We start from the raw sequence: 23,139 nt of genomic DNA, 5'->3' as shown, positions 1-23,139 counted from the left end.
TGCCATAAGGGTGGTGTCATCTGCATATCTGAGGTTATTGATATTTCTCTCGGAAATCTTGATTCCAGCTTGTGCTTCATCCAGCCCAGCTTTTCTCATGATGTACTCTGCATATAAGTTAAATAAGCAGGGTGACAATATACAGCCTTGACGTACTCCTTTTCCTATTTGGAACCAGTCTGTTTTTCCATGTTCAGTTCTGCTGTTGCTTCCTGACATGCAAATAGATTTCTCAAGAGGCAGGTCAGTTGGTCTGGTATTCCCATCTCTTTCAGAATTTTCCACAGTTATTGTGATCAACACAGTCAAAGGCTTTGATATAGTCAATAAAGCAGAAATAGATGTTTTTCTGGAACTCTCTTGCTTTTGCCATGATCCAGCAGATGTTGGCAATTTGATCTCTGGTTCCTCTGCCTTTTCTAAAACCAGCTTGAACATCTGGAAGTTCACGGTTCACATGTTGCTGAAGCCTGGCTTGGAGAATTTTGAGCATTACTTTACTGTCATGTGAGATGAGTGCAATTGTGTGGTAATTTGAGCATTCTTTGGCATTGCCTTTCTTTGGGATTGGAATGAAAACTGACCTTTTCCAGTCCTGTGGCCACTGCTGAGTTTTCCAAATTTGCTGGCATATTGAGTGCAGCACTTTCACAGTATCATCCTTCAGGATTTGAAATAGCTCAACTGGAATTCCATCACCTCCACTAGCTTTGTTACGTAGTGATGCTTTCTAAGGCCCACTTGACTTCACATTCCAGGATGTCTGGCTTTAGGTGAGTGATCACACCGTGGTGATTATCTTGGTCATGAAGCTCTTTTTTGTACAGTTCTTCTGTGTATTCTTGCCACCTCTTCTTAATATCTTGTGCTTCTGTTAGGTCCATACCATTTCTGTCCTTTATCGAGCCCATCTTTGCATGAAATATTCCCTTGGTATCGCTCATTTTCTTGGAGAAAGCTCTAGTCTTTCCCATTCTGTTGTTTTCCTCTACTTCTTTGCATTGATCGCTGAGGAAGTCTTTCTTATCTCTTTTTGCTATTTCTTGGGAACTCTGCATTCAGATGCTTATATCTTCCCTTTTCTCCTTTGCGTTTCACTTCTCTTCTTTTCACAGCTATTTGCAAGGCCTCCCTAGACAGCCATTTTGCTTTTTTTCATTTCTTTTCCATGGGGATGGTCTTGATCCCTGTCTCCTGTACAATGTCACGGGCCTCAGTCCATAGTTCATCAGGCACTTGATCTATCAGATCTAGTCCCTTAAATCTATTTCTCACTTCCACTGTTTAATCATAAGGGATTTGATTTAGGTCATACCTGAATGGCCAATTGGTTTTCCCTACTTTCTTAAATTTAAGTCTGGATTTGGCAATAAGGAGCTCATGATCTGAGCCACAGTCAGCTCCTGGTCTTGTTTTTGCTGACTGTATACAGCTTCTCCATTTTTGGCTGCAAAGAATATAATCAATCTGATTTTGATGTTGACCATCTGGTGATGTCCACGTGTAGAGTCTTCTCTTGTGTTGTTGGAAGAGCATGTTTGCTATGACCAGTGCGTTCTCTTGGCAAAACTCTATTAGACTTTGCCCTGATTCATTCCATATCCCAAGGCCAAATTTGCCTGTTACTCCAGGTGTTTTTGACTTCCTCCTTTGGCATTCTAGTTCCCTATAATGAAGAGGACATCTCTTTTGAGTGTTAGTTCTAAAAGGTCTTGTAGGTCTTCATAGAACCGTTCAACTTCAGCTTCTTCAGCATTACTGGTTGGGGCGTAGACTTGGATTACTGTGATATTGAATGCTTTGCCTTGGAAACGAACAGAGATCATTCTGTCGTTTTTGAGATTGCATCCAAGTACTGCATTTCGTACTCTTTTGTTGACCATGATGGCTACTCCATTTCTTATAAGGGATTCCTGCCCACAGTAGTATATATAATGGTCATCTGAGTTAAATTTACCCATTCCAGTCCATTTTAGTTCACTGATTCCTAGAATGTTGATGTTCACTCTTGCCATCTCCTGTTTGATCACTTCCAATTGGCCTTGATTCATGGAACCTAACATTCCAGGTTCCTATGCAATATTGCTCTTTACAGCATCGGACCTTGCTTCTATCACCAGTCACATCCACAATTGGGTATTGTTTTTGCTTTGGTTCCATCCCTTCATTCTTTCTGGAGTTATTTCTCCACTGATCTCCAGTAGCGTATTGGTCACCTACTAACCTGGGGAGTTCTTCTTTCAGTGTCTTATCTTTTTGCCTTTTCATACTGTTCATGGGGTTCTCAAGGCAAGAATACTGAAGTGGTTTGCCATTCCCTTCTCCAGTGGACCACATTCTGTCAGATCTCTCCACCATGACCTGCCCGTCTTGGGTTGCCCCACAGGCATGGCTTTGTTTCATTGAGTTAGACAAGGCTGTGGTCCTAGTGTGATTAGACTGACTAGTTTTCTGTGATTATGGTTTCAATGTGTCTGCCCTCTGATGCCCTCTTGCAACACCTACTGTCTTACTTGGGTTTCTCTTACCTTGGATGTGGGGTATCTCTTCACGGCTGCTCCAGCAAAACGCAGCCGTTGCTCCTTACCTTTGATGAGGGGTATCATCTCACCGCCGGCCCTCCTGACCTTGAATGTGGAGTAGCTCCTCTAGGCACTCCTGCGCCCGTGCAGCCACCGCTCCTTGGACGGGGGGTTGCTCCTCTCGGCCGCCGCCCTTGACCTCGCCACCCTGACCTTTGTTAAGGTCTTTTAAATGCATGCCATTATGTCTTAAATTCCTTTACATTTGTTTTTAGAGGTATAATTTAATCATTTGCTTTTCAAAGGCTGCTTTATTGTATCATCTTCATTGCCTAGTTATCAATTAATAAGGAATTAATTCATCATTTTCTCTGTCATTTGTGTGCATAGTTTTTCATATGAAAATCTGTTTACATATACATGTACATATGTATTACATATTTGGAGCTGTTTGCATATATTATGCTTACATACCTTCTGTTGAGATTAGCACAATTATAATGCTCTTGTATAAAATGATTACAGTATTTAAACTATATCTCCTGCATGACAACTTTGTCAGGTTTGGTTTGTGTATATACATGTGCACTAATTAATTGGCTGTATCAGGGGTTGCAGAGTTGGACACAACTGAGCAACTAAGCACAGCACAACAGCACATCAGTTGACTACACAATGTTATCAGGCCAAATGTACACAGCCACCAATGACTGATAGCAACACTGTTTAGGACATATATTTGAAGGAAATTAAATTTGTGAAAAAGTTAAGAGAAAAATGAGACAAACAGAACCAAAAGGGTGATAGACAAAAATGATCAAAAAGGCTGCTGCTGCTGCTGCTAAGTCACTTCAGTCATGTCTGACTCTGTGCGACCCCATAAGTGGTAGCCCACCAGGCTCCCCCGTCCCTGGGATTCTCCAGGTGAGAACACTGAAGTGGGTTGCCATTTCCGTCTCCAATGCATGAAAGTGAAAAGTGAAAGTGAAGTCGCTCAGTTGTGTCCAACTCTTAGCGACCCCATGGACTGCAGCCTACCAGACTCCTCCATCCATGGGATTTTCCAGGCAAGAGTACTAGAGTGGGGTGCCATTGCCTTCTCCAGATCAGAAGGTCTAAACAATGCAAAATATGAAAAGAGATGAAATAATTATTCAAGTAGTAGGCAATTTATTGACTCTTGTCCTCAGTATTTCAGAAATAACTTTCAGATTTTTTTTTTTAATACCAAGGGCTGTATTTTCAACTATGTGGTGAAACAGTTGTATGTTGTCTTTCCAGAACTATTTCCACTTCATATAGTCTATATTTTGTGCCTGTAAGACTACTTGAACTTGTCAGGCCATGTAGGTGAGTCTATGATTCAGAACATACAGTCATGATGTAAAAGCCACAGCATCACAATAGGCTGTAGAGTTTATGATGGAAAATTTACCTCAGCTATCATTCAAGAATGCTGAAAGAGCTTGAGAGCCTTTACAACAAAGATGACAGTGTTGTATTGGGTTAGGAATTAGGTAATCTTGTGTCTTGAATTTGCATCCTCATCCTGCCATTTAGTATCTGTGGCCAACCTTTTGAAGTCTTGGTTTGCTCATTTGAATGTGAAAATAATTAAGTAACACATTTCAAAATGGTTTTAATGAGACTTAAGGTATGGAGTATTGAATACATTCTCATAAATGTTGCTGTTATTTTTATAGTTAATTTTATTAAACTAGACAGCAAATGATTGGATATCAACATTTGCGGTCATGTCAAATTATCTGGGCAAGTCCAAAACTAAATGGTCATGTTAATGAGCTCTGGTAAGAATTCTATTCCTTCTCTGGATTGTATATTATTGACTAAGTTCATTCTGCAATATAAAAAGAGAATGACTTCTTCTATCTTGAACAAACGACACTACTAGAATCCTTATTGTGACATGTATCTTTAAGAGGTTCTCAAGTGCATTTATTGCTGCTTATAATGATTATAGTATAGATTAGCTTTGAAAATTGAAAGGGTAAGTAGAGGTTTAAAAAGAAAAGAGCCATTCTAATTTAAAAATTGCAATGAAAATTTTATTCCATTTTGTTTTAATTCCTCAGGCTAGATTGCAAGAAGTAGATTATAGCTATAGACATTATAAGGCCTTTGGTAAAATTTCTTAAAGTGTTTTCCAAAAGTGTTGGACTCATTGTCCTATCAGCAGTGTTTTGAGACTCGGCCTCTTTACAGCTTCCTTGGCACCCAGTGTTTTGGTTTTTTTTTTTTTTTTTTTTTTTTTTTTTAACCATTAAAGATCTTTGAGGCTTAACTTGCAAATTCAATAGCACAATTCCCTTCAGTCCTGTTAGTAATGAGACACTGTTGGGTCTTTTTTTCTGAAGCTAAATTATTTTTGCTTGTTTTATATTTGAAAGGGTTAAACAGGGCCAAAATTTATCATGTGTTTAGACTTCCCTTGAAATAGACTTATTTGGTCCTGTAGCAAAGAAGCGATTGCAAGAGGGGTGATCCTACAGCTTTAAGATCAGTCATGGGAATACATAGCAGCTCTATATTTCTCTGGTAAATCATCATTCTAAGTCATGTTGAAGGTAAGTCATACAGACGGTATAATTCAATAGCTCTAAAGAGGGGTTACCACAGTTACCTGGAGCATAAGGCTGGAGGCTTCTTCCTAGGCTCCTTGTCTTAATACATGTGCTTGTCTGAATTGAAGTGAAAATGCTTGAGTGCTATTTTTCTAAACCTTGTTAGTGGCATGAATTATATTTTTATTTATTCTGAAGCATTGTGAAGGACATATTTGAAATCAGTGCTTCAGTTTTATTTCAAGTAAATCCTGGATGGCCAGTTTGACCTATGGCTAAATTTTGGAGTTTATATTCACTGCTCCCCAAGAGGAGGTTTAATGGAAACCAGTGGTTATATGCCACGGACTAGCCTTTGTTACTAGACATCATCCTCAGGAAGACAGTAAGTGGAATGGAATTATAAAAAGAACCTCAGTTCTTTGACCACCTATTTAAAATTGTAAGCCCTCTCCCTGCTCCCAACTACAGCCCCAGTTTCTATCTCTATTCAGGATTTTTGTCCATCTGTGCACCACTTTACATAATATGTATATTTATATTACAAGTTATATGTTATACTATATATATTTCTAAAATTGTGTTTGTTTTTCATACCACACAAGAAGTAAGTTCCGTGAGAGCCAGGATTCTTGCTGTTCTTTTCATTGCTGTCTTCTGTCTAGAAATATACCTGGCAGCACTCAGTAGATGTTCAGTAACCACTTATTAAATTAATAAATGAATTTTACCCAAAATTACATTTATAAAAGATTCAATAAAGACTAATATGAAACACATGGGACTAATTTTTTAGAACAAATACTAATAACTTTTGACTAGCATCTCTCAGTTATTACAGTCTATCATAATGCTGTGTATGCATGCTCAGTCGCTTCAGTCATGTCTAACTCTCTGTGACCCCATGGACTGTAGCCCACCAGGATCCTTTATCCTTGGGATTCTCCAGACAGGAATACTGGAGTGGCTTGCCATGTTCTCCTCCAGGGAATCTTCCCGACCCAGGGATTGAACCTGAGGTCTCTTGCATCTTCTACATCACAGGCAGATTATTTACCCCTGAGCTACTGGGAAAACCCAACATAATGCTAATCAAAACTATTAAAATACAAGATATATTTAGTGATGTAGAAGATATCTTAGGCCAGATTTTCTTTATTTAACAAAAATATTCCCAAAGGCAGATTTTCAGTATCTAGTAAGTACCACCTGTTACCATCCATTGGGCTTCCCAGGTGGTGCTGGTGGTAAAGAATCCACCTGCCAATGCAGGAGACATGAGAGATGTGGGTTTGATCCCTGGGTTGGGAAGATTCTTGGAGGAGGGTATGGCAACCCACTCCAATATTCTTGCCTGGAACATCTCATGGACAGATGCGCCTGACAGGATACAGTTTATAGAGTCGCAAAGAGTCCAGACACTTATGGACTTAGCATGCATGCACACTATCCACTCAGTTCAGTCACTAGTCATGTCCGACTGTTTGCAACCCCATGAACTGCAGCACGCCAGGCTTCCCTGTCCATCATCAACTCCCAGAGCTTATTCAAACTCATGTCATAGAGTTGGTAATGCCATCCAACCATCTCATCCTCTGTCATCCCCTTCTCTTCCTGCCCTTCAATCTTTCCCAGCATCAGGGTCTTTTCCAATGAGTCAGTTCTTCACATCAGGTGGCCAAAGTATTGGAGTTTCAGCTTCAGCATCAGTCCTTCCAATGAATATTCAGGACTGATTTCCTTTAGGATGGACTGGTTGGATCTCCTTGCAGTCCAAGGGACTCTCAAGAGTCTTTTCTAACACCACAGTTCAAAAGCATCAATTCTCTGATGCTCAGTTTTCTTTATAATCCAACTCTCACATCCATACATGACTACTAGAAAAACCATAGCTTTGACTAGATGGACCTTTGTTGTCAAAGTAATGTTTCTGCTTTTTAATATGCTGTCTAGGTTGGTCAGTTCAGACTCCAATGTGCTATGAAGAGAGGTAGTGATGCAAGATTTATTAAAAAGTGCTCCAAGGTGGTCTCTGGGCCTTTCTTCCAAGCATGTGACACCCATTGGAAATTTTGATGCTGATATTTTCCTGAACATATCAAAAGGTATCAGTGAAAGACTTTTTAACAATAACAAGGATACTGTCTTTTTTTTTCTAAAATCATCCTTCAACAACTTGAAACCAAAAGGAACTATAGTTGTCTAATCAGGTTCAGAATAATAACCAAGTTGGCGCATGCATGAACTAGTAAAAGTAAGTCATGAATGCCACCTGGGATGGGGTGATTGTAAACATTTGCTATGAATTTGGTTGTGTTACAATGTGGGGAAAGTAAACATCTCAGAATCAAGTAGATTTCTTAGCAGGGTAAGCGGTGTATGGGTATTTCCTATGTGTATATAAAATACTTGTTGGAGGAGGTCTTTGAGAGAATATAACCACTCCTATGAGCTAGACCCTAGCAATCAGAGATTCCTCATCTCCTCCTTTGTCCATGGAATGTACATTCTCTCCAGTATTCTCACAGTGAAGACCATTTTCAAGGTGCAGCCTCGAGAAAGTATGCTGTTGAGACCATCTGTATAGTACGTTGACTGACCCCAGTTAAGGCCTCCATTATAAACTTCAGATTCTGGAGGGGGTGGTGGTGTGGAGTGCTACCCATCTTGTGCCCACCCGAAAGCAGTCTCATAATAAGCCTTGCTTATTAAACCTGCAGCCTACTGATCTGGAGTTGTCTGCTTCTTTCTGCAGCCTCTCCTTTTCTCCATGTAAGGAGGCCAATTTACAAACTAACAATGGCATCACAGAAGATTAGATAAGATATGAAAGGTAGATCAAAATTGCTTATGCTAAGCCTTGTATTTCATGCTGAAAATATATTTTAAGTGATTCTGGATAATGGGTATTTAAAGGAGTTTTTTAAGGAGGACAGAAATAAAAAATGCCAAAGTTTAAAAGATAACTCTTTTAGTGGTGTGTAATAGAGACTAATTATGACTAAAAGCAGCATTAAGAACAGAGAAAAACAAAGAGGGGAAGTGCCTGGGGTAAATTTGGGTGACTGTCAACAGGGACAGGACACTGGATGAATGGCAGATCCTCTAATATTTCTCAAATGATAATCAAGCATAACTTGTCATTTACCTCATCTTTCAGAAAGTTAGGTATTAAATTACTCTGGACTCATCGTGTCTTGATGTCTAAGTGCTATGACCAATCTGTTTGCTTTTAGAGGTTCTACTTGATATGTTGAAACATAGTCTAATATCAAGACAAAAGTAGAAAACAATCAACACTATTATATTTAAAATAATATTTAGTTTAAAAATCTATAATGCATTTAGTTAATGTCTTAAATCCAAATATCAATACTGTAAAAGTACTGTTTCTTTTCAAAGATTGTTAAGATTTAGGTCTATAGACCAAGTGATACATGTGTGCAGATGTGTTGTTCAGTATCTATTGAAGTCCCCTGATAATTGGCATATGGTGTTATATAATAGTACATAATAACATATGATGACTGTAATTAAGTGCATTGACTTAAGACTTTGTCTTTTAATGACCCTCAGTGGATACTGAATGAAAGGTAAATTAAAGGTTCATTAAGCTGTGTCAGAAGAAAAGTTTTCAAATGGCAGATGTACATGAAGTTAAATGGATTTTATTAAGATCTGCTGTTCAGTGTTTTTTCAAGTGACAAGTCTAGCCTAAATGATTTGAAGTGTTTAAAAATTTTTCTAAAAAAAAGTACATTTATTTTCACAGTTTATTTAACATTTTGAGCTTTAACTGTGTAAAACAACCGGGGAGAACTTTGGAAATTCGGCTGTCTCTATATCCAAGTGACCTTTAGTGTGGTTCTGTTTAATGTTCTGATGTCTGAAAGGAAAAGCAAAGCAGGAAGGAAAAAAATAATGTATGCAGTGGACTTAGACAAAACAGCTGCAGCACCCAACAGTTTCTCCATCAGGTTAGCCGACATTTAAAATTTAAAAAATTGTGCTTTAACGTTTGTATGGCAAGTCAAAGAAAATCACATAAAGGGGAATATTTCTAATTTGGATCCTTATTCCTAAAACTGTTATTTAAAAATATTAACAATGTAATGAATTTGAGCTTTCTGCATATTTACCATTCTAATAGCATTATTAAGCCTGCAATAAGGACACTGCTATTTATTTAGTAATGTTATAAATGTAATTTTGACTTTCCAGTTCTGTGTCACATGAATATTTATTAATGGAGGCATCTGCTCTTTAAAAAATTGCCTCTGAATCCATCACCCTATGTATAAGACACTTTACTTTTCCAAAGAAACCTTGTATATGTCACATTTCCTCTTTTTTTTTTTTTGCATAGCATGACTTTAAAATTTTTTTTAATTTTATTTTATTTTTAAACTTTACAATATTGTATTGGTTTTGCCAAATATCGAAATGAATCCACCACAGGTATACATGTGTTCCCCATCCTGAACCCTCCTCCCTCCTCCCTCCCCATAAAGCTTCTAGTGCCTTTATTTTTTCATCATTAATTTTTTCTGTTCTTTTAAAAATTATTTCCCCATTTGGGTTATTACAGAATATCAGAGTTCCTTGTGGTATACAGTAGATTCCTGTTGGTTATCTCTTTTACATATATCATTGTGTACATGTCAATCCCAAAGTCCCAGTATATCCTTCCCCCCCTACCTTCACCCCTGGTAATCATGTTTACTCTGTAAATAGGGTTCTGATTTTTAGATACGTTCATTTGTATCTTTTTTTTTAAGAGTCCACGTGTAAGTAATATCATATGATATTTGTCTTTCTCTGTCTGGTGTACTTCATTTAGTATGATAATCTCTAGGTTCATCCATGTTGCAGCAAATGGCATTACTTCATTCTTTTTTATGACTGAGTAATATTCTATTATATATATATAGTATATATGTACCACATCTTTTTCCATTCATCTGTGGACGCACATTAAGTTGCTTCCAAGCCTTGGCTATTGTAAACAGTGCTGCAGTGAATATTGGGTGCATGTGTACTTTTGAACCAAGTTTTCCTCCAGAAGTATGCCCAAGAGTGAATTTTTTCGATACCTCCATACTATTTTCCACATTTCTTTTGTAAGCAAACATGAATCTGTGGATAGGGAGAGCAGGAATCATTACTTTTGTCAAAGGATGACAGCTCCTGAAGGCAAAGCTTTCTCCTACCTGCAAGTTTTCCTGATATCAGTTTGAAATATTTAGATTTACTTCTGTATACCTTTTGGGAAACTTTTTGCCTCAAGCCCATGTTGATTATCTGCATTCTTACTGGGAACAATTATAAAATGAAGAAATTTTGGCTGGAGTTTAGGAAAGGAAGTTCTAGGAAAAGGCAGAACAAGAATAATAGGAATTGGCAATAAACCTGAAAAAGGTTTATTGACATATAAATGACATACCATAAAATCCACCTGTATGATGTGTTTGGTTCAGTGGCATTTACTGTGTTCAGAGTTGTACAACTATCACCATAACCAAATCAATTTTAGAAACTTTGTGTTACTTAAGTAATCTCCGATTCATTAGCAGTCACATGGTTACTCCTCATTTCTTCCAAACTAGCATCCTCCTTAGCACCATGTAATCATGTAGTCACTATCTACTATCACTCTAAACTTGCCTAATCTGGACCTTTAGTATAAATAGAATCTTGCTCTATGTAATATTCCTTGTATAGATATGCTATATTTATATTTTCATTATTTAGTGAGTATTTGGAGTGTTTTCCCTTTGTGGTTATTAATAATAATATTGCTCTGAAACATCCCTGTACAAATTAAGAAATTTTCATTTATCTTAGATATATTTCTAGAAGTGGAATTCGTAGATCATATAGTAACTTAATGTTCAATTTATGAGGCTATGCCAGACTACTTTCCAAACTAGCTGTACTATTTTCCATTCCCATTACTAATGCATCAGAGTTACAATTTCTCCACCTTTTTGAAAATTCTTATTACTGGTTTTTGATTATAGTCATCCTAAAGTGTGTCGTTGTGATTTTGATGTGCATTTCCTTAATGACTCAGTGTCTTTTCCTATACTTATTATCCATTTGTATAACTTCTTTTGAGAAATGTCTACTCAAATCCTTCAATTTTTAACACTTTCTTCTTGCTATTGAGCTGTGTATGTTCTTTATGCTGGATAAAGTCTCTTATCAGATATAATTTATAAATATTTCCTCTTGTTATGTGGGTAGCCTTATCGCTTTCTTGATGGTATCTTTTGAAGTGCAAATTTGCTGTTGATGAAGTACAACTTTTTACTTTGTTGCTTTTTTTTTTTTTGCAATAAGCTTTTTAGAGACAGATTATGGAGAAACACACTGGGCATCAAGTATGTTAACTTTTTTAAAGTGTTTTTGGTTATACATGTTATATTACATATCTGGACTAAAGTGGGAGGTAGGATGTTGAAGTCAATTCCAAGTTAAACAACAACAACAAAAAAAAATGGTTTTAAATCTTTAGAACAAGGAACAGGCCAGGGAAAGTAACTCTTCATATGCATATTTTCTAGAGCAAATTAAAATGAATATGCAAGCTTTTTTCTGAAACTCTAGAGGAAGGATCCCTGAAGTACCAAAGGATAAAAAAGAATCACTTCAAAATAACCATTATTTACTTAAATTGCGTAGGACACACATGGTATTTTCTTAGCTTGCTGTCTTAACATTTCATTTTTAATGAATATAAGAATTATTAAACTCTAAGAGCATTGTTTCACATGTTTTAGAAATATACCATTAAAAGATTATTTCTGTCGGTATTTTGGTTAATCTAACTCTGATTTTTCACTTAAGGTATTAAATTCTTAAACTGGCAATTATAGTATCAAATAGTTTTCAGCTTTCTGATTTACCAAAATTCTAACCCTAATTCTCCAAGTTGGTCAGGGTTGACTATGTCAATAGGATAACTAGAATATTTATTTTCTATGTAAAGCATCTATTCTCCCAAAAGCATCCCAGAAGCATTTGCTTGTACGTCATAATATAAATTTATCCAGGCAGAATTACAGCTGCCTTATACTGTGGTTTTTGTAGACAAGGCATTGGAATCCAAGGTATTGCTGATTATAGGAAAAATAATGTTTTCTTAATAATTAGGGATTCATTATACATGCTGAAACATTTGGATCACTGCTTATCAGAGTTAAGAGGACAAATAGGATTCAACACATCAAAAATCCTGTTTACATGACTTTTAACCAAGACTGAGGATATGAATGTGAAAAATGTATTGCTATCATCATTATCACTGAATACAAGGCCATATTTTAAATATTGTATAAAATTACATATATAATTACTATGTGTAGATATTAAATATAATAAGTAACATAGTATAATTTTAAACAATGATAAAATTACTAAGGCAAGTTTATCACTTTGAGTTTTGAATTACCAAACTTTAGTAAAGGGCATCATCATTTAACGTAAATGGCTTCAGTCTTCTCTGTTATCTATTCCATAACTCTCTAGGGTTATCTGTTGTTTAGATGCTAAGTCATATCTGACTCTTTTGCAACCTCGTGGACTGTAGCCTACCAGGATCCTCCGTCCATGAGATTTCCCAGACAGGAATACCGGAGTGTGTTGAGATTTTCCTCTCCAGGGGATCTCCCCAACCCAGGGATCGAACCTGCATCTCCTTTTTGACAGGTGGATTCTTTACCATTGAGTCACCTGGAAAGCCTCCTAGGGTTACATGCTTCACTGAAATAATGTTCTTGGTGCTAACTTTCCTTATTCTATATCACCATTTTTGCCAAACACAATTCTCAGGGAATCTTTATCCTGGAAGAAGGTGCAGTGATCTCCTTTCATATAGGCAGACCTTTCCTGTCCCATCCACCCAAACTTATTTCTGTTGGCCTCTGTTATTTATCATTTTGTTTTTTAAGAGAGGCCTTTCATTGACGGTCAGATGCAGATATTCATTCCCAACCTCCTGCTGGAGCACATCTTTCTTTCTTTAGGGACTTTTTAATGCTTAAACACTATTCATTTTTCAAGGCACAGCTTTAGTTCCTATTGAAAGCCTCCTTAACTTAATTTCATCATTCCTGAATTCTTCTTTTAGACCCCTCAGATTGCTTCTTAATAATGCTTTAAGTGTGTATATATATTTATCTTTGCTGATTATATTGTAATTTACTTAAAACATTTTCTGTTTTTGTGTTCCTATTTTCATAGCTCCAGTACTGTACACTGTTCTTATTGCTTAATGAATTTCAAGGGTAATGATGATTGGCAGCCATTTGTAGAATGCTTACCCTTAAGAATCTGCTAAGTGCTTGAAATTCATCCATTAAACTCTCACACTGACCCTGTAAATATAGTCATTCTTTGTATGTGTATGTGTGTACACATGTATGTACATACAAGTTAGGAAGCAGAGTTTTAGAAAAATTAATTTCTTGTCCTAAAGTTACACAGTTGGCAAGTGGCAGAGCTGCGATTCATACCCATTTCTGTCTTAAACCCAAGTGTATGATCTTTACTATGTTTTGCTGCAACATTGTTATTATTTTCTACTATAAGAACGTTTCAATCCATGTATCACAGGGGTTTTCAGACAGTAAAGCGTCTGCCTGCAATGTGGGAGACCCAGGTTCGATTCCTGGGTTGGGAAGATCACTTGGAGAAGGAAATGGCAATCCGCTCCAGCACTCTTGCCTGGAAAATCCCATGGATGGAGGAGTCTGATAGGCTACAGTCCATGGGGTCACAAACAGTCGGACACGACTGACTTCACTTTCACTTTTTCACTTTCCTGCCTTTAACTGAAATAAAAGATTTTATTTTTGTTTGTTAATAAATTGAATTTTAGATAGGTAGCTTATTATTTCTATGCTGTTGAGCCCATGAAATACATTATGCAACTTAATTGAAATATAAAAATTAGTCCTACTCCAAAAATATCTGATTTCAGCTTTATCAAAACTATTTCATATTAGCTTCAACTTATTTCTTAGAGATAAAAAAAAATGAAACCTGTTGAACAACATCCATATCATTTGAGACAATTTGATTCTATATTAGAAGGAAGACAAAGAGGGAAAGACACTTTGTTTTTCAAGAGCAGGAGATTTAGTTAAACACTAGTAATGTTGCATTAAAAGTCAAACTTGATTTAGCCTTTTCTTCCCCTCCCTATTTTAAAGAATAAATAAAATATTTTCTTTTCTTTGGAACAATTTGTTCATACTTTAGAAGCCATTTAATTAAATTATTACCTGCTGGAGCACCATCTGTTTTTGTCCTAGAAATAAGAAGCATGACTTTCTTTTACATAGGCTTGGTAAATATGTAGAAGGTGCCAAAAAGCAATAAATATCATCAGCAGATGGACTGAGGCACTTCAATCTCTACACAGTCAGTCTTGATTGTTCTGGGCATAGATAAATGGATTTTTCTGGACAGATTCCTTTCAAAATGTATTATGTGGAGGAGGGGAGTTATCTTCTCCCATAGATCCCTTCACATTTTCCCCCTCAAGAGACAGGACTCGAGTTTGTTTTTAACTCTGGGCATCCCCTCTTTGCAGACATAGTTCTGAAAGGTGTAATTTTATAATATATCTTAGGGACTCAAAGCTGTTAAATTCTCCTGGGATTTTGCAGAAGGCCTCTCTCCAAAAGCTGCTTGCTCCCTCCTCCTGCTACTGTGTGTCCGTCCATCTCCCCTGGATACAGTCTTCACATCTGACATACCCCAGTCTCTGTTGTGTTCTCTCATGCCAGGCTCTGTGTCCTGTTCAGGAATAAGAGAAACTCAAGCATTTGTGGTACAAATTCACTTGTGGTTTTCCTCTCAGCAATATTCAGGAATTGGGGTAGCTGCCTGTGATACAGAAATTAGAATGATTAACTTAATTAACATTAATCAATGTTATTCATCATTGACAATCTTTATATAATAAAGATAAATAGCTCTTAAAACATTTTTCTCAGTGATCTCATTTGGTTTTTCACACATATAAATCTATATTTACCTATGAAGAAAAGTGATCTGCCCTGGTGTTCATAGATAGTAACTGTGGATCCAAAATCCAAACCAAGCTCCCTTGATTCCTAATCATTTATAAATTTAAAACAATAGCAATTATACTGGATTTTATAGTTTATCAATTGCCTTTAGTTAAATATTTAATTTTATTCTTCAGTTAACACTTAGAGATACATAGAATAGATATTATGTCTTGTTTTAAAGGCTAAATGAACTGAAGCATTTACTATAAGACAGAATGCTAGTAAAATGGCAATTACTTGCCCTAACTTCTATACTCTTCCAGAATCCATGGCTGTTTAGGGCCATTGCTGTTTAGGGCCATCATTTATTGAGAAGCTATAAGGTTCCTTATACTGTGCTAAGCTGTAAAGATTAAAACTAAGTAGACAAATTACCTTCAAAAATTTGAACCTGAAGGCAAATCAGGCAGAAGAACACCACAGGCAAAGTGCCTGATGTGTTCTTTAAAGGCGGAAGTGGGAGAAAAGATGAAGGAGAAATTGAGGCCAGGGCACAAAGGTGTTCTGTGCCTTGAAAAGGAGTCTGTGAAATGTCTTGTTAGTGCACAATAAAACCCTTCATGGAATTTTAAGTGGTCAAGTGATGTGGTCAGATTTCTGTTTTGGAAAAATAGCTTTAGTGTTCCCCGGTGACTCAGTGGTAAAGAATCTGCCTGTAATGCAGGAGACACAAGAGACAGGCGTTTGATCCCTAGGTGGGGAAGATCCCCTGGCAGACGACAGATTTTTGCCACTCCAGCATTTTTGCCAGGAGAATCCCATGGACAGAGGAGCCTGGTGAGATACATTCCACAGGGTAGCAAAGAGTTGGACAGGACTGAAGTGACTGAGCGTGTATGCTTGGCTATTTACTGCTGAGTTTCAAATCACCCCCAGAAATCACCCCCATATTGTCTAGCTTTAAACAACACTGTTCTATTATGTCTTCTTACTTCATCAGGTTTCTTCTGACCAATTCTTTGATTCCACATGCTTGTTGCTTGGAAATCAGCTGGTGGCTGATCTGTTCTCACATGTGTGGCACATTGGTTTGAATGCCTGGGCTCAGCAGCTTTTCCATATGGTCAGAGCCTCTCCACATGTTTGTTTCAACAGGGTAGTTGGACTTCTAGTGCTCAGGGCCTCAACGATCCTTGTTGCTAAAAGTTACTTGTGCTTTAATTACAGTTCTCATAAGACAACTTTTGCAAATAAATACTGCACTATCAATTAATCTGTTTTGTTAACAGCCATCATATTTAAGTTAAATGATTGCTCTTAAGATATATATTCCCAAAAAAGCATACATTTAAATGTGAGGTGATTGTCAATTATTAAGGGGTTTAATCCAAATAACATTTACATGGTAAAGGAATTATTATAAAAGCTATGGTCAATAAAAATAATAATAAGATGTAATTATTGAAGGCAGAACTGGAGAAGAAAAGTCTATTGTTGAGAATAGACTTATGGACATGGGGAGAGGGGAGGAGAGAGTGAGCTGTATGGAAAGAGTAACATGGAAACTTACATTACCATATGTAAAATAGACAACCAACGGGAATTTGCTGTATGGCTGTATCAACCTAGAGGGGTGGGATGGGGAGGGAGATGGGAGTGAAGTTCAAAAGGGAGGGGGCATATGTATACCTATGCCTGATTCCTTGATTCATGGACCTGACATTCCAGATTCCTATGCAATATTGCTCTTTACAGCATCATACCTTGTTTCTATTACCAATCACATCCACAACTGGGTATTGTTTTTGCTTTGGCTCCATCCCTTCATTCTTTCTGGAGTTATTTCTCCACTGATCTCCAGTAGCATGTTGGGCACCTACCAACCTGGGGAGTTCCTCTTTCAGTATCCTATCATTTTGCCTTTTCATTGTGTTCATGGGGTTCTCAAGGCAAGAATACTGAAGTGGTTTGCCATTCCCTTCTCCAGTGGACCCCATTCTGTCAGACCTCTCCACCATGACCCGTCCGTCTTGGGTGGCCCCACATGGCATGGCTTAGTTTCATTGAGTTAGACAAGGCTGTGGTCCATGTGCTCAAACTGGTTACTTTTCTGTGATTATGGTTTCAGAGCGTCTGCCCTCTGATGCCCTCTTGCAACACCTACCATCTTACTTGGGTTTCTCTTACCTTGGAAGAGGGGTATCTCTTCACAGCTGCTCCAGCAAAGCGCAGCTGCTGCTCCTTACCTTGGACAAGGGGTGTCTCTTCATGGCCACCCCTCCTGACCTTGGAGGTGAATCAAGGCAAATTGGAAAGTGGTCAAACAGGAGATGGCAAGAGTGAACATCAACATTCTAGGAATCAGCGAACTAAAATGGACTGGAATGGGTGAATTTAACTCAGATGACCATTATATCTACTACTGTGGGCAGAAATCCCTTAGAAGAAATGCAGTACCATCATGGTCAACAAAAGAGTCTGAAATGCAATATTTGGATGCAATCTCAAAAACGACAAAATGATCTCTGTTTGTTTCCAAGGCAAACCTTTCAATATCATGGTAATCGAAGCCTATGCCCAACCAATGACGCTGAAGAAGCTGAAGTTGAGTGGTTCTATGAAGACCTACAAGAACTTTTAGAACTAACACCGAAAAAAGATGTCCTTTTCATTATAGGGGACTGGAATGCTAAAGTAGGAAGTCAAGAAACACCTGGATTAACAGGCAAATCTGGCCTTGGAATACAGAATGAAGCAGGGCAAAGGCTAATAGAGTTTTGCCAAAAGAACACACTGGTCCTAGCAAACACCCTTTTCCAACAACACAAGAGAAGACTCTACACATGGACATCACCAGATGGTCAACACTGAAATCAGATTGATTATATTTTTGCAGCCAAAGATGGAAAAGTTCTATACAGTCAGTAAAAACAAGACTGGGAGCTGACTGTGGCTTAGATCATAAACTCCTTTGACCTAAATCAAATCCCTTATGATTATACAGTGGAAGTGAGAAATAGATTTAAGGGATTAGATCTGATAGACAGAGTGCCTGATGAACTGTGGAAAGAGGTTTGTGACATTGTACAGGAGACAGGGATCGAGACCATCCCCATGGAAAAGAAATGCAAAAAAGCAAAATGGCTGTCTGGGGAGGCCTTACATATAGCTGTGAAAAGAAGGGAATCAAAAAGCAAAGGAGAAAAGCAAAGATATACCTATTTGAATGCAGAGTGCCAAAGAATAGCAAGGAGAGATAATAAAGCCTTCCTCAGCAATCGATGCAAAGAAATAGAGGAAAACTACAGAATGTGAAAGACTAGAGATCTCTTCAAGATAATTAGAGATATCAAGGGAACATTTCATGAAAAGATGGGCTCAATAAAGGACAGAAATGGTGTGGACCTAATGGAAGCAGAAGATATTAAGAAGAGGTGGCAAAAATACACTGAAGAACTGTACATAAAAGAGCTTCACGACCCAGATAATCACAATGGTGTGATCACTCACCTAGAGCCAGACATCCTGTAACGTGAAGTCAAGTGGGCCTTAGAAAGCATCACTATGAACAAAGCTAGTGGAGGTGATGGAATTCCAGTTGAGCTATTTCAAATCCTGAAAGATGATGCTGTGAAAGTGCTGCACTCAATATGCCAGCAAATTTGGAAACCTCAGCAGTGGCCACAGGACTGGAAAAGGTCAGTTTTCATTCCAATCCCAAAGAAAGGCAATGCCAAAGAATGCTCAAACTACCACACAATTGCACTCATCTCACACGCTAGTAAACTAATGCTCAAAATTCTCCAAGCCAAGCTTCAGCAATACATGAGCCGTGAACTTCCAGATGTTCAAGCTGGTTTTAGAAAAGGCAGAGGAACCAGAGATCAAATTGCCAACATCTGCTGGATCATGGCAAAAGCAAGAGAGTTCCAGAAAAACATCTATTTCTGCTTTCTTGACTATGCCAAAGCCTTTGACTGTGTGGATCACAATCAACTGTGGAAAATTCTTAAAGAGATGGGAATACAAGACCACCTGACCTGCCTCTTGAGAAACCTATATGCAGGTCAGGAAGCAACAGTTAGAACTAGACATGGAACAACATACTGGTTCCAAATAGGAAAAGGAATAAATCAAGGCTGTATATTGGTACCCTGCTTATTTAACTTATATGCAGAGTACATCATGAGAAACGCTGGGCTGGATGAAGCACAAGCTGGAATCAAGATTGCCGGGGAAATATCAATAACCTCAGATATGCAGATGACACCACCCTTATGGCAGAAAGTGAAGAGGAACTCAAAAGCCTCTTGATGAAAGTGAAAGAGGAGAGTGAAAAAGTTGGCTTAAAGCTCCACATTCAGAAAACGAAGTTCATGGCATCTGGTCCCATCACTTCATGGGAAATAGATGGGGAAACAGTGGAAACAGTGTCAGACTTTATTTTTTTGGGCTCCAAAATCACTGCAGATGGTGATTGCAGCCATGAAATTAAAAGATGCCTACTCCTTGGAAGGAAAGTTATGACCAACATAGACAGCATATTAAAAAGCAGAGACATTACTTTGCAAGGCTATGGTTTTTCCAGTGGTCATGTGTGGATGTGAGAGTTGGACTGTGAAGAAAGCTGAGGTGGATGAAACTGGAACCTATTATACAGAGTGAAGTAAGCCAGAAAGAAAAACACCAATACAGTATATTAATGCATATATATGGAATTTAGAAAGATGGTAACAATAACCCTGTGTACGAGACAGCAAAAGAGACACTGATGTATAGATCAGTCTTATGGACTCTGTGGGAGAGGGAAAGGGTGGGGAGGAAAAAAAAAAAAAAAAGAAAGCTGAGCACTGAAGAATTGATGCTTTTGAACTGTGGTGTTGGAGAAGACTCTTGAGAGTCCCTTGAACTGCAAGGAGATCCAACCAATCCATCCTAAATATGATCAGTCCTGGGTATTCATTGGAAGGACTGATGCTAAAGCTGAAACTCCAGTACTTTGGCCACCTCATGAAAAGAGTTGACTCATTGGAAAAGACCCTGATGCTGGGAGGTATTGGGGGCAGGAGGAGAAGGGGACGATAGAGGATGAGATGGCTGGATGGCATCACCTACTCGATGGACATGAGTTTGGATGAACTCCAGGGGTTGGTGATGGACAGAGAGGCCTGGTGTGCTGTGTTCATGGGGCCGCAAAGAGTTGGACTTGACTGAATGAGTGAACTAACTGAACTGCTGGTTGATTCATGTTGAGGTTTGACAGAAAACAGCAAAATTCTGTAAAGCAGTTATCTTTCAATAAAAAATTAATTATAAATATCATGAGCTTGGCATCAATAGCCATGTGGATATATTTGAAATTTATTTGGGAAAGTCACAAGTTGATTCAGTGAGCCAGAGAGTAGAGACTTATATCTATATGTGAATAGGTGAGTTTGTTCATTTCCTATCTTCACTGTTTTCCTGAAAGACTGTAAGATAGATACTTAGGGATGGAAATTCTATGAAAAAGTCATATTACAAAATGTTGTTAGGGTTTGATTGTGAGGAAATTGAGTGATGTTATGTTTTTTTTCTCAATTTTTTGAGGAACTAAAATATGCTCTATGTGAATGAGGTTGATTGTAGAGCAGTTAAGGACACAGGCACTGGAACAATAGTGCCTGAGTTCAAGTCCTGTGCTATCTAGAGCAAGTGACTTCAGTGCTCTCTCTCTCTCTCTCTCTCTCTCTGTAGTATTCTGATTTGTAAAGTGGAGATGATAACAATGGTAAGTTTATGATATGGTTTGATGGTTAAATGAATTAGTATACGTAAAGGGTATACAGTAATACATGTGTGCCTTTTCCCCCTAATACTATACTCTTTAACGCAATTAAACTAGTCAGGACCATCTACTTAAAACTTGTGTTGGAATTCTTGTCAGTGTTTTAATTTTGAATTTAATTTTGATTTCCACATCTTTAAAGATTATGTTCCTTTTTTAGGCAGAAACTATAATATTTCCATTATTTCAGGCTCTGACATATTTTAAAATTACTTAGGAATTATTAAATATCTCAATCTTCTATAAGATTGAAAAAAAAGAAAAGAAAAAGAATGTTTTGGTTTCTAAAATCTGTTAATGAGAGGGAGAATCTTTTTAAGGGTTATAGTTATAGAGGACGAATGCAATGAGAAAACCCACCAGTCCCAAAAGCTGAAGGAAATCTCTATAGAAATGTTAGAGAGGAGGCCTTTCATTTTTCCTGCAGAGTGTCAGAGAACAGAACTCCCAAGCAGTAAGTTAAGGGTATGCTGAGTTTTACTGTTATTTGGGTGATTCAAGATTTGGTGTGATTGGAATGGTAGGGCCAAACGTAGTCTTTGATTTCACCATCAGGTCCTCATTTCAAATATGTCCACTGATTAGTGTTCAAGATACATCATTCCTAATATATAGAAAAGAATTAAATGAACTCCTTAATTTCAGTTATTTTATCTTCAATGATTTCCTGAAACATCAACAGTGAAAAAAGTAAAAATGAGAAAGTGAAAATGAAATAATGGGAATGGCTGAAGGGAGGCAAAAATACAAAGAAAAAAGATAAAGGATGTATCATAGGAAGAAAGAAAATAAGAAAAGAAGCTAAAATTCATGTTGGTAAAATAACATTTGACATTTTAAAATTGAAGTGCTAGGTGAGTTTGAAAAGTTTGCATGTATTATAATAAACTACCTTTCAATAGCGTCAATTATATAAAAGTTCTGTTAAACATTTTACATTTAATGCCTTTGTGAATATTACATTTTCATGACTTTTGCCTGACATTTAATTTCATATCAGCATTACTTTTATGTGCCATTGGAGGTCTTCCATTTTTTATAATATTCCTGTTCATAAATAAAATATAAATGACATAAGCAGTGCCTAATATAGTTTTGGGTAAATTGTTTAGTTGCTTTAACTTACTTAAAACTATTAGTATGCATGTATATAAATTAGTAATAAAAATTAACTTCTCAATATCAAACTGTTATACGGATGTAATATATTGCTATTGTATTTCTCATCCTGTTTCTTCTTCAATAAATCTTTTCTTCATTGAAAAGATTAATAATTACTAGTATTATCATACTTAAAGGAAAGGTCACTTATAGAAAGAATTTGGACTTTGTGTGTTAAAATAATTTTGTCATCTTTTCTCTAGATAACATTATATATTTTGTATGAATGGGAGGTCTAGAAGAAAACACTGCAAAAATATATTCTTGTTTAGCTTCATATCTATATCTGTATCTATATATGTATGTATATAATTATGGATATGGCATTTTAGAAGTAAGAAGGAATAGCAAAATCTTGGGCAAATTGTTGCTGTATTGTTCTGCTTGAGATTATGTTAAAAAACATTTCAATTGTGATTCTGCCATCAGTTGTCAATTGAAAGCTTCGCAATCTTTTGCAAACATAATAATTCACTTAATTTCATTTTTAGCTCTAAGATTAGGTGAATTAACATACAAGATATTTGTCTTATAAGGAGCATACCATGCTGTTAACTATAGTGAATTCCTATCATTGTATATTTGGTTAAATTTCCATTTTAATTTCCTTAACTCCATGGTATAACAGCTTATAAACTTAATACTAAAATTTTTGCATCAGGATTTTATTCTTGGATGTTTAGCTGAAGGATAGTCTTTAAGAATTTACCCAATATAGATGTGGGATGGTTCATATGAGAAATCTGTATGCAGGTCAGGAAGCAACAGTTAGAACTGGGCATGGAACAACATACTGGTTCCAAATTGGGAAAGTAGTACATCAAGGCTTTATATAGTCACCCTGCTTATGCAACTTATGTGCAGAGTACATCATGAGAAATGCTGGACTGGATGAAGCACAAGCTGGAATCAAGATTGCTGAGAGAAATATCAGTAACCTCAGATATGCAGATGACACCACCCTTAGAGCAGAAAATGAAGAACAACTAAAGAGCCTCTTGATAAAACTGAAAGAGAAGACTGAA

The 23,139-nt window shown here is 37.1% G+C and overlaps 1 protein-coding gene across 6 annotated transcripts in view; it reads left to right on the top strand.

Moving 5' to 3' along the window:
- Positions 1-23,139, top strand: part of NAALADL2 (N-acetylated alpha-linked acidic dipeptidase like 2) — a 1,624,416-nt gene that overhangs the window by 718,255 nt on the left and 883,022 nt on the right. Inside the window, exon 1 of one of the 6 annotated variants that reach the window (XM_044938180.2) lies at positions 7,076-7,209. The exons of the other annotated variants lie outside the window; for them this stretch is intronic. Coding sequence (XP_044794115.1) covers positions 7,101-7,209 — 109 coding nt within the window. The 5' untranslated portion in view covers positions 7,076-7,100. Of the gene's footprint in view, positions 1-7,075; positions 7,210-23,139 lie in introns of those variants that run through there. 6 annotated transcript variants of the gene reach the window in all.

This window comes from Bubalus bubalis, chromosome 1 (assembly GCF_019923935.1).
Source record: "Bubalus bubalis isolate 160015118507 breed Murrah chromosome 1, NDDB_SH_1, whole genome shotgun sequence".
Lineage (NCBI taxonomy): Eukaryota > Metazoa > Chordata > Mammalia > Artiodactyla > Bovidae > Bubalus > Bubalus bubalis.
Note: the sequence above shows the minus strand (reverse complement) of the source record. Positions and strands in the feature narration are given on the sequence as shown.